The sequence below is a fragment of the Lepidothrix coronata genome, unplaced genomic scaffold (genome assembly GCF_001604755.1).
Source record: "Lepidothrix coronata isolate B3197 unplaced genomic scaffold, Lepidothrix_coronata-1.0 Scaffold201, whole genome shotgun sequence".
Lineage (NCBI taxonomy): Eukaryota > Metazoa > Chordata > Aves > Passeriformes > Pipridae > Lepidothrix > Lepidothrix coronata.
Genome location: NW_016690381.1, coordinates 203,014 through 215,577, shown reverse-complemented (window position 1 = coordinate 215,577; position 12,564 = coordinate 203,014). Strand labels below are relative to the sequence as shown.

The 12,564-nt window shown below is 45.0% G+C and overlaps 1 protein-coding gene across 9 annotated transcripts in view; it reads right to left on the bottom strand.

The window, feature by feature from the left end:
- The window catches only part of PTPRT (protein tyrosine phosphatase, receptor type T), a 281,951-nt gene that overhangs the window by 90,529 nt on the left and 178,858 nt on the right, over positions 1-12,564 (bottom strand). For all 9 annotated transcript variants that reach the window (XM_017832332.1, XM_017832340.1, XM_017832341.1 and 6 more), the window contains exon 10: positions 8,139-8,412. In XM_017832332.1, coding sequence (XP_017687821.1) covers positions 8,139-8,412 — 274 coding nt within the window. The remainder of the gene's footprint in view (positions 1-8,138; positions 8,413-12,564) is intronic.

Below are 12,564 nucleotides of genomic sequence, written 5' to 3'. Positions count from 1 at the left end.
TGGACTCTGCAGGGCCGCAGGAACAGGAGTTTGGACGGGAGCAGCGATGTTGTGTTTGGCTTCACTACCAGCTCAAACAGGTCACCTCCACTGCAAACACATCCTTCCTGGTATCCCCAGCTCCTCATTCCACAGCCCTTCTTGGCAGGGGTTGCTGTTGTCCAACACACAGTTTGCATCCAAATGGGAATGTGTTGCTTTGGTTAAAGACCTGGCAGTTGCAGGGGTTTGGAGCACTTTCTGCCTGGACACGCTCTTGTACAAGTCTCAGGTGTAATGAAGGCTGCATAAATTACTGTGGGTAACAAAGCTGCATTCATATGGATGCTGTGTGTGCTCTGGAAACAACAGCCCAGCAATGCACTGCTGAGCACCTCCTTCCATCCTCAAACAACTGCACAAACCCTGGGAAAGTCTGAATTGGCTCTTGGAGAAAATCTTTCCATCTGTGACAGATTGACCCTGGCCAGAGCAGACACACACACAGCCCCATCGTGCCTTTCTCCTCACACTTACATTGCACAGAGGAAGGGGATTGCAGGATCCATGCTGGGAAACAGTGGGAATCACAAGAGCAATTCCCTCTGATCCCTTTCTGTGATGCCTCAAGATACCAGCCAGCCACACTATCTGGATATAAGCTGTGTGTAGTCTAGAAACAACAAGATATCCAGAATAACAAAGTCTCCCCTTGATCTTGCCCTCAAACTCTCTTTAGGAATTCCTGGATCTCCAAGGACAATCCTTGTCTACTAAGGACATCCTTTCCCAGCCATACAGCTGGGTCCAGAGTGGGACTCAATCACTGTTATCCCAGTAAACCAGAGACATCTCTCTTTGGTGCACTGAGCCCTCTCTCCCTCAAAAATCAACTTCCCTACGCAACCATTGGCCCTGCAAAGTCACCAGAGCTTTACACAGAGCTCCCCATTCCTCTCTGCCTCCTGTACAATCAGTTTGAATGGCCATTTATTCTGGAAATTCAAAGTCTTTATTGCAAGTGGTGATCTGTGAAGCAGGAAAAGCAAGCTTTGTTTTCAGAGCACACTCTCCACACATAATGCTGGGAATTGTAAGACACAGAGATCCTGAGGTAGCTTCTGATCTACAACAAGGTGACCTGGAAAATCACTGATGAAAGGCAAAATACAAAAGATCCAGACAGCATTTTTGCAGCATACAAATAGGTGGGCACTTGCTCACGTTTTGTTGAAGAAAATTTTCTCGTGTATTTGTTGCTTTCTGCTGGCTTCAAAGTGGAACAGAAAGGTGGAGAAGTTAGTCAATGCTGAGAAAAGTGGAGAAAACTAAAAAACCAAGGTCTTCTAAGTGGTGCTGGAACTGATGTCGTTTGAGAATGTGTGAGTTCCTGCAGGACACCTCCCGGGGGTGAGCTGGGATGACAGGATGCAGGCTGGGCTGTTTGCAGCTGCATCCACCCCTGGCTGCATTTAGCACAGACAAGCACAGCTCTCAGGAGACCATGACCTGGCACTGCCAAAAGCAAGGGCAAGCACTCATTGGAGGAACCAGACATCTGGATTTCAGGGCTTCATTTCAAATTGCATCTTCTGGGAAGGAAAATATAAAAGAACCCACACAGACACCAGGCACTCAGCTCCTGGGGTGCTAAAGGTTAAAACTTGAACTTAGTCCACATTCCTGACTAGGGCTGATTATTCCATTGATTGCCATTAATCCTTTCAGTGATCACCCCACTGCTCATCTCTTTGGTGTCTCATAAAAATAAAATCTCTTTAAATTTACTCTATTTTTCTTTGCTTGGGGCTGAGAATTGTAAGTTTGCATGAACTTTTCTGCCAGGAAACAGAATAAATAAATACACTTTTTTCCCCCCAAAAAAACCCAGCAAAACCACCGTCTCACAATCATGTTTGTTTTCTGAAAAATATTACTTTTGCTTCAGACAAGGCGCTTTCCTGTACACAGTAAAATAAGATGCTTCTCTTTAGCCACTAGCAAAACAGGAGTAAACAATGCAGGTAATTCTCAATAATCCATCCAGACTGCTTAAAGCAATGACCAGAAAAATAATTAAATAAAGGGCTAATAATAGAAGTTTTAGAAAAACAAACCAAATTTCCCCAAAAATTTCAGTCTCTGTGTTGCTTCTGAAGATTCTTTCAAATGCTGTGATACTCAATTCCCATTTTATGATATCACAGAAGTTTTACAAGGCCTTGTAAGTCTACAACAATATTAGAGATGACCTGAGATCCTGCATATTCAGCTTATCCATTTCATATTATGGCTGAAGTCACAGGAATAATTTAAATTAAGATGCCAGTAGCACTACTACTTTGGCTCTATATCTCTGCCAGGTTAAGGCAGAGATTTTATATCCAAACAGCAATAGAACAATGCAGGCATATTTTTAACTGAGATCCTGGAACAGGAAAACACTTCATGAATACATCCTACAGCTCTTGATCCAACCTTCATTTTCCAACATGCTCCATATCCAGAAAGCTTTAGTGTGTAATAAGCCCATCCCCTTGTTTACTGGAACATACTTGTGTCAATTTGTTTTCTGGAACTTCCTCCCACATGAATAAAAGATGGTTATGGTTTACCCTCGCTCAAGGCTGAACCCTGGCTATATTTTTAAGTCCACACAATATGAGGCCTGTGTTTTGGAGTCTGTGTTTGAGCCTGTTCCTGGAGGGAAGACCAGGACCTGCCATCAGCATGACCTGGGAACCCTCTGGAGAGCACCCAGGCTGTGCTGGGGAGCTGGGCAAGCCCTCTCTGCCAACACAGCCTTGAAGCTGCACATCATGAGCCTGTTTTAGCATCCCCCTGGATTTTCAGGGCTTTTTTTAAACCTTCTTTTAATATAGCTTGTTTCTTCCTTTTTAGAAGCAAAGGAGCTGCTGCTGTCCACCAGTTACTGAGGTTCCTAAATGCACATTTCACTGAAGGGAAAGGGATGGTAACAAGACAAGTTCTGCCTCTGTCTCTTCAATGTTTGGATGGGAACAATTTTCTGCAGGAAAGGGCTCTGAGGGCAGCAGGACATATGTTTATGTGACAGCTGCGTCTTCACAACCTAAAAGGGCACAGGAATTTTTTTTCCCCCCTTCTCTTTTAAACTGACAGCTTGCTGTTTTTACAGACTACCAACAACAATAAAAGCAGCAAAGCTTTTTCATCCATCTGTTTTCACACCCACCATTTTCCCTTTCCTTTACTATTATTATGACTTTACAGCAGTTAACCAGTGAAGAGCCACCTGCCAGCACCAGTGGGACCTGCTGTCCCCAGAAGCACCACTGGGGCTGCCCTACAACAGGCACAGCTTCATCAGGCAGCTCAAACTGGGCACAGGCAATTTTAAGTGCTGCTGGTGCACGGACCAGACAAGTAATTATCACTCTTCCACTTGGCCTCAGTTTCAGCTGTAGTTCCCTGCATCCCAGAGCTACACATGGACCATCCTTGCTGGCAACATGATTCCCACAGGATAGAAACCATGGTTTTGTCCAATGGACATCTTGAAGAATCGGTTTTGAGGTCCTCAGCAAATCGGGGAGCTCTAGATTGTGTGTTTCTATTTTATCCCACTGAATCCAGTGGTTTGCTGCCTTGAAATAAATCATGTGCATTAAGTCTGTGCAGAATCAATGGACTCCCCTGTAATTCCTATTGCCAGCTCTAGGAAACTGCAAGTTCCTCCCAGAGTCGAAGCAAAACCTAGTTTCAATTATCAGCTATTTTTATTATCTCTGTCATTTGGAGAAAGGAGGTTTAACAAAGTGCTTAGGGCTTTCATTATTTCCAATAGGAAGTTATTTCCATGATCTAGAGATGATCTTGGATATCCCACTCCTCTCAACTTCTCAAATGTGAGGTAGGGTTGGAGGATTTTATTTACATCCAGAAAACACTCAGGTCCACATACTCTGGTCAACCAGATGTGGAAACAGGGGCTTACAGGGACTAAAGTGTTTTCACAGCTGCTTTAGTTCTGCCCCAGCAGCTCCAATATGAGAATGAAAAGGAGTAAAGGTAAGTGGACAAACTGTACACCCAAAATCTACTGAACACAGAGCTCCTCAGAGCTGGTTAATACCTCACAGAAGCAATGCAGGCATTTCATTTTTCAGAGCAGGGCTTGTGCTGAAGTACCTCCCTGTTTTTTCCCTGGCCATCTCCACAGGGATAAATGCCACCTCTCTGCTGGCAGCTCTATCCACACCTCCGAAATGTCCCAGAAGAAGAATGTTGTGTACTGTGAGTAGACCTGTCAGCATCCAGAAATCCAGCCTGAAGTCCCCTGATAATAATGAGCCGCCCGGCTGTGCATGTAGTACAAGTCATTAGAGAGGCAAAAAAATCAATCAGGATCTCTGTGGAGTCCATCATTCCCTCAAAAAATAATATTCTCATTGATTCCTGCAGTGCTACTTTTCACAGTTCTGGGCTGAAACATCAGTCACCTGTTGGACCACCAGGCTGGAGCAGCAGCTGGCAGCACCTCCCACATCATCCCAGCTGTGTTCCACAGGCTCCTGCTCATCTCCCAGTTAGAGGAGAAACAGCCAAGAGTTATTGATTGCAACTGGGCTGTCACAGATTCCATTTTAACTCAGGGAGCTGAAATGCAACTTCAGGAAGGATTTTTAGGGAGCTCTGGTTTCTGAGCTGCTCAAAAATTCAGGCAGGCTTCACACAGCAGCCAAAAATTCCCCCCATCTGAGCATGTTGCTGGATCAGTAGCCAGAGACTGTCACCTGCAGTGACCCAGATAAAGAACCTGGGGACAGTAAAACCTGCAACGTCTCACTTGGATTATTAAGGCAGTATAAGGATAAGAAAGGATAAGGAGTAACACAGTGTTGCCAACCTGGCCTCACCTTTCAGAGGGATAAACACTGGCAGGGCTGGTGTTTTGAAGGGGCTGAGCTCAGGGAGGCTTTTCAGAGGAGGAAACCTTCGTGCTCTGTCAGGCAGCCGTCTGTGGCACCAGGACAACCAGCAAACAGCAGATAACTACCTGGATGGCACCCAGCGTGTGTGGGGATCGTGCCAGAGCAGAGCCCAGCCTTGTGCCACCCCTTGTGCTCACTCCTAACAACTGAGCAGTAACTAACGGTGCATCTCACCCCCACAGCTTCACAGCCTGCACTTTCTGCGGCCCTTTTCTCTTTTTCCCCTGCTTTTACTTCTAACTCTGACACATTTCAGCTCAGCATCTGGCTTTCAACAGCCCCTAGGAGGGAGGTTCACGCAATTTGGAAGTGGTTTGCCTAACAAAGCTGACAACCATTCTGTCTCACACAATGTTCTGCTCAGTCCCCTGTCTGGAGGCAGCACCACATCGACCAAACTGCACCCAACTCCCCACCAGCGACAGCCATCTCGTTCAAACTCTCAAACAAGCAAAACATTGCGCAAGAGGAGGCAGAAAAGCTCGTGATCTGCTTCTGCAGCAATTTGCCACACTTGTTTTGCATCCAGCTGTTAATTACGTTCCTTTCAGTGTAACAATCCCAGCTAATGGCTGCAGAGCAGACGGGAACACCAAATGAGCACAGCCCTCGACGTACAGAGGAGCTGGAACAATGCAGAACTCCTGTAACACTCCTAACCTCCTCCCAATCAAGCTTTTTGACCAAATACATACTGTTTCTTCAAATTAAGCTCTCCCCAGAGTCCCACAATTCCAAAGGAAGATGTTCTGGTTCACTGCACGAAGGCTTCTCATTGCAGGTTCCAGGGGTGGAAAGAAATGTCATCGTTCCACAACTGTCAGTGATTAATGAAACTATGGAATATCCTAATTAAAAAAGGAGTGGCAACGTTCTGCTAAGGTTTTCATGTGTAAGGGAACATAAGGCTCTGCTTTAACTGTGCTGAACTGCTATTGTTTCAGATTTTTTGCAGATGTGCATTATCAAAAATCACAGAATGGTTTGGGTTGGAAGGGACCTTAAATCCCATCTCGTTCCAACCCCCTGCCATAGACAGGGACACCTTCCATGAGACCAGGTTGCTCCAAGCCCCATCCAGCCTTGCCTTGAACACTTCCAGGGATGGAAATGCCACGTTGCAGCCTTAATTCTCAGGAGGCTTTTTGAAGACCATTGGTCTTATAACCTGCTCAGGTTATAGATGTAAGTGAAAACCCAGAACTCTTAAACACAAATGACACAGGTAAAAAATTCTGGGAGTGAAACAAAACTTACTATTTACAGCTGCAAAAGTCTGGATGCAAATTGACCCTAACGTCTGAAATGTGGGGTTTCATGATTATACCATGAAACAAAAAGGATCACAGCTGCTCCTCTGAAGATCCACATTCCAGTCTTGCAAATACCCCTATACTTTTAGCCATAGCACTGCACTTTGAGGATATATAAGCACATACTGTAGAAATATAAATTATTAATAGAGGAGGAAATTGCCTTTCTCAAATAGGAATTTACTGTGTTTGGCAGGATACCTCTTATCCTGTCACAAACTGTGTGTTGTTGCATAAAGACTATTTTGATTAACTTATGCTTTAAAAGCCCTTTATAGTCCTGTTCCTATTATCATCCTTTTTGGAGTCCTTAGCACCTGATATGTAGGGTGGGCTGCAACCTGCCAGCTACAGAGATGCAGGAAAAGCAGGAACCCCCCCATTAGTGCTGCCTTAATCCAGAATGCCAAGGGAAGCCTACGTTTCCATTCATACAACCATTTGTGGAATATTACATTGTACTTAAGCAAATAAAAGTTTCTTCTTCCCTGGGGATCCATTCACTGGCAATTAACTATCACACATGGGGGAAAACTAACCAGGAACAGACACGTAGATGTATTTCACCATTTCCTTTAGAAAGGCAAATCCAAAACTGAATTAATTGAGGAGTGCTGGAAGGAAACTTGTATTGATACAAAGGAAACCAAGGTGAAAATCAGCACAGTGCTGAAGAGATTTTGTACCTGTCAGGCACACAGGTGAAGCTGTGCAGGAGAATGGTGATAAAGGAAGGTAGTGAAGCACAAAGATGTGCTGTGAACACTCCCTGGCACTGCCAGCTGTTAGCCATGCACAGTCCTCTGTGTTTTGGGTGTCAAAGACACTGCCCCAAGTGGAGACCAAAGCCTGCCCTATTCACCTTTGACTGTTTTTCTAATGTTGCTCTTTCAGAGGTGGTGTCTTAGAGAATTTACCTGTGCTAAAGTAAGGCTCCTGAAAGCATTGGAAAACATGCTAATAACACACTCTGCCACCCAAATTGATGATGCCATGATAATGCTCCAAGACTTTTCCCGAGGCCAGAGTGGCAAATTGTATCGTGTTGTGTGATGATGAAAAACAATTCAGGGATCAAAGGGGAGGAAGGTGGATGACTGCTTAGGCTGCATCTGGCCTGTACACTGGTAGCTGAACTGACCTGAAACAGGAGGGTTGGAAGGTTAGAGGGTTCCTATCCTTGACTGGAAGAGCAAAAAGAAGCCTCTCCTCTTCCTGTGGTGGAAATGTGATCTGTTGTGGCATTATGAGCATGTCATTTGAGTCTGAGAGTAGGACAGACATTTCCTGGGCAGTCTCCATTTTAAACCAAGTATCACAGGGTAAATATAGGCAGAAATATAGCCCAGGGTATTCAGGAGGAGTCAGACAGACACACACATGGTCCCCACTGCACTACCAGTCAATGGAGCTGAAACTCCCAACCACAAGTTGCATTATGATTCATATCATAGGTGCAAGCTGAAAGGTAACAAATTCATAACAACTCCTCCAAAATCACAAGCACTGTGAACTGGAGACTATCAAAATATTGCAGTTATGTCTTTTAAAAGCACAATGGCCCCTACTCTGACATTGGTGCCCATGGAAAGATAAAAATAGGATCCAAATTCTAAGCAACTCATTTAGTAAATCACGTGGCAATTTTTACAGAGTCAGGCTCCTCAGCAGATTTCTCACTGGATCTAAGCATCAGAGAGGGTACTGAGTGAAGGACAAGTAATGGCCTGCTTGATTTTCATCAGATTTCTGTAAGAAGGTAGTAAGAAGGAAAAGTTAAATTGGCATCCGATCGAGAAGGAAGGAGAATGATGAGCAGGACAGACAGAGGTGGTCACATGTACAAACCCAGCTCAGTTTTCTCTGCACTTACTCCATTGGCCTTGCTAAGTGCCTGGAAGTATATGCTGTAGCTTTTCAGGGGAGAAAGTGGAGCGTTCCAGTAGCCATTGTAGGTCTTGTTGTCGCCCACGGTGAAGGGCTGTGTGACAGGGAGGTTGATGGGCTTCAGCTCAGCTGCAAAGTAGTGTGGGGAGTCCAGGCTGGAGGCATTCTTGTAGCTCACTGGGACAGAGAAGCACTCGATGATGTCTGCAGCTCTCCTCGCTTTCTGCAGCTTCTCCTCCTTGACAACAAGCTGATAAACACTAGAGGGGAGAGAGGAGGGTGAGATTAGAGCCCCAAGAGCCTTAAATATTGAGAATGTTTCCAACAATAAAAGGAAAAAGAGTAAAGCCAAGTAAGAAACACACAGCTAAGGCATCTCAGCAAACACAGCTCTCTTGGCACTCCAGCAACAGTGCCCACTGGAAGTCACTGTTTGGGCAAAGTGCTGCCCACGTGCTCTGCTGGTTCAGTAGAATTAATCAAGATACACCCTGGTGAAAGTCAGAGTGGATTTCAGTCATGTCACTCTTTAGGAAAAGGAGTAACTTATAAAATATCCAGTCTGGAATGAGTTTTTAGTGTGCTGAGTATTGGAAAGCAGATACTTTCCCCTTCAGCCACCAAGCTGAACCATGAACTGTTTGCTTGGGTGACTGAAGTAGAGGAGAGCATTCATGGTGTCAGATCCCTCTGGAAACAGTTTCAGGGTGTGAGAACCAGTTTAGATCAAAAACACTCTCACATCTTCTAAGAACATCCCCTTTTTTAGCCCTCCCTCATATCTCCATGTCCACATATGGGCCCTCCCCCACATCTGGGTGGGGAGGCCCTGGCACAGGTTGCCCAGAGAAGCTGTGGCTGCCCCATCCCTGGAAGGGTTCCAGGCCAGGTTGGACAGGGCTTGGAGCAACCTGGGCTAGTGGAAGGTGTCCCTGCCCATGGCAGGGGGTTGAAATGAGATGGTCTTTAAGGTCCCTTCCAACCCAAACCATTCTATGATCTGTTTTTGGGATATCCTGGGATATACAGTTCCCTTCCCAATGGCAAGTCTCCTCCTACCCTTCCCCCCAGAAGGCTGGTTTAAACACTGAGGAAGTGGCTTTATAGCTCTCTCAATCCACTTTTGTTTTAAGAAACAACAACAACTCTTCATATTCTTTCCAACTCTCTGAAATGTTAATCCTTTTCGATTCCTGCTAGGCTTTTGGCCATTATGATATATAATAGCAATCTTGTTATTTCTAGCTTACTATTTCAGGCTCAAAGAGCCTGCAAGGCATTCAAATGCATCTGCTTTTATTTTTTTAATTTTTTTTCCCTCCTCAGGCAGCTCACAAAGCCCTGGAGTTCAATGCTGCCACAGCCCAGGCAGGTTTACTGCCTGTTTAACACCACTCACCCATTTGACAAAGAGAGATAGGGCTGCAGTCATTTTACTTTGTGTCAGGCTATTCAGATGTGCTGCCCTCACCTGTCTGTGTCAGGCTGGGCCTTTGTTCACTCAGACAGGGGAGATCGATTAAAAGATTGGGAACAGCCCACAGTGGATTGTTCTCAGGCTCGTTGTTGCAGGAAGACTGGTCTGGAAAATTTCTAGCATAGCAATAGCTCATCAGTGCTCCTGTGGGAAGCAAAGTTCTGGCACCTCCAAGGAGCAGGAGTGGAACAACCCCCAGCTTTGCTTTTGAGTCACCAGCTCCTGGTGCCTGCAGGGATCTGGCACACGCTCTGCCGCCAGCCAGGCGCTCAGGGAAGCTCTTGGAAACCATTTGGCTCCCACTGCTAGACACAAAACCAACTAATCTGCACAAGTACAACCGATTTATGAATTACTCAGTACTGAACTGCCCTTACACGGCTGCTCTTGGCATTTACTGACGTAGCAGGAGCAGCAGCTGCATGGACTGCAGGCTTAATGATGTCCTGTCAGCGCTTTGGAAAACTTTCTGCATCCTACAGTTCATCCGAGCCTTTAATAAAGTATTTTCGACCTTCTCTGATATTTACTTTAAAATAAATAAGCAGTTTTCCAAGCAACACTTTAAGTATTATCACTGAGGGTGTAGTGGGAGTTGTTTAACACAAACCCTCTCCTCAGCTTTACCAATAGCAACTCCTGGCTTGCTGGTTTGGACACTGTTTACTAACAGTGCATGTTCTTATTGTGACCCTTCTCTCTGGCAGTAATAATCTACACTACTGGGAAAGTTTGTAATTTTGTTTCTCAGCAATGGGCAAAATTGTAGCTGACATTTTTATGGGCACTTGCCACACGCCTTCTAACCTAAACCCACTTGGTTTCTTTTTTATCCAATCCTAAACACTTGTATTTTCTGGTTATAGAAGATGTTTCCTTTAGGCATATACATAAATATATATGTATAAACATATATTAACCTCCTTTTGGAGGGCAAGAGTTCCCTTGGGTTCCCTAAGGGTCACATTCATTCTCTTGGTTCTCTCACTTTCAAGCCATGCCTTTGGAGAAGGGGAAACTCCCAGGGACATGAACTGCCAGGTACTGAACTCCTTCCCTAATCAACAGGGCACTTACACCACTGAAGATATTCTCAGTTTCCCCCTTGACAATTCCAGTACATGTTCCACCAGTACAGGCACTTTTTTTATCATGAGCAAGAGTTTTGACACAGAGCCTACTCACAGATACTTTTCAAACTGAACCTAGTCACAGATACTCTTTTGCCTCTATTCTTTCACATTTTCTCTTTCCCACTTAGCCATTAACACCCTTCTTCCTTTCACAGGGATAACCTGTTCTTGCAGTGACCTGAAATTTTACTTTTAACGTTTATTCTTTTGAAATGAATCCAGGTGCCTCTGGAAGCACAACAGTAACATTCAGGAGCATTCAGCTGAGATGTAACAGTTGTCCCCTGTGTGTTGAAGCTAAAACCTCATTCATCTCCTGCTCAAGTACTGCCGCCTCCTTTTCTCTGGAAGCAGTACCTGAGCACTGCTGTCATTGCTCCCTCTGGTTGAAAAACCTACTCTGGTGACACTTAGGTGGGTAACTGACTGCTTTTGTACCATTTTTCTCTTTGATGCCCCAGCTCACACTGACTGACACAGCACATTTATCTCTGTGTGCTTCACCTGCCTGGCTTGGGGACCATCACCCTTCAGCCTCACTCTTTGCTGAGTCTGGTACTGGTCAAGAGTCCACTTCAAAGGAAGTGGCCAAGTGGCCAAGAGTCTGCCTGAGTTCAAACATTACTTTGGACTGAAGATTATCACCCTGAGCACTCGTTCCTTTAGCAAATGATTGCTCTGGTCTCACTTTCTGATGTTCTCATGCCAGTATTTTGACCTGTCTAGATGCTCCAGAAGGGCAGCATTCCCAGTTCCCCCAGCTGGCACACAGACTGGTACAGACCCTGGCTTTGTTTTGCAGGTTATGCTCTTTGTCTCATGTTTGGTTTCTACCTAGGAGCAGAATTTCCCTGCCTGCCTTTAGGGCATTTTCAGACATCAACTTCTCTGCTTTAACCAGTGAAGTGCTGCAAAGCACAAGTGCTTCCATTCCTGCATTGAGCTGCTCTTGTCACTGTTTGCCTTTACACCAGAGAAAAAACCCACCAATCCTACATCCAAATGGAATTGCTGTGGGAATTCTGAGCAGCAAATGTCCAATTCCCCCCCTAAAATTTACCCAAACCATCTGCATTACTGCAACAATCCTCAAAAGAGTAAAACTAATCCAACTTTGCTCAGAAGAAGGAACTTGCTGTGATACATCACAACTCCTAAGATTGTGGTTGGGCACTAAGAATAAACTCAGTGAGCAGGATCTGCCCTTTTGCCTTGAAAGAGCATCTCAGCTGCAATCCCATCTCTGGGTCAGGGCTGAGCAGGGCCAACCATGTGCAACTTTGCTACAACTGACAATTTTGTACCACAGCAATGTGATTACAGCCAAGGGAAAGGAGGAGCAGTTATCCAAAAAGTGGTGCTAAAGGGAAGGATAAAAAACCAAGTGGGCAATGGAAATAGGGAGGAAATGTCCAAACTATTTTAATGGCTTTTATTCTGGCTACCTGGTAGGCAGTAACACGGATCTCCTGGGGCTCTCCCCATCTCAAGCTTCAAAGCTGCTGCTTCCAGCTCATTTCAGCTAACATGGCTTTCCTGGCAGGAATCAATACATCAGCTGCAAATGCCCAGCTGGATTCCAAAAAGTTTCAGTTTCATACATAGAAATTATATTAAGAGACAACAAAAGCAAAGCATTAAAACTCCCACAGTAGATAACAACTTCGGTGCCAATGAAATGAAAGATGGCACAGTTTTTACTACATTTCAGTTTTAAATATTTGGCCACATTTGGAAACACTGCAATCAAATCCACACATGTAAGTGCTGCAGGGCAGCAGAAGCGGGGGGCTTGTGCTCCC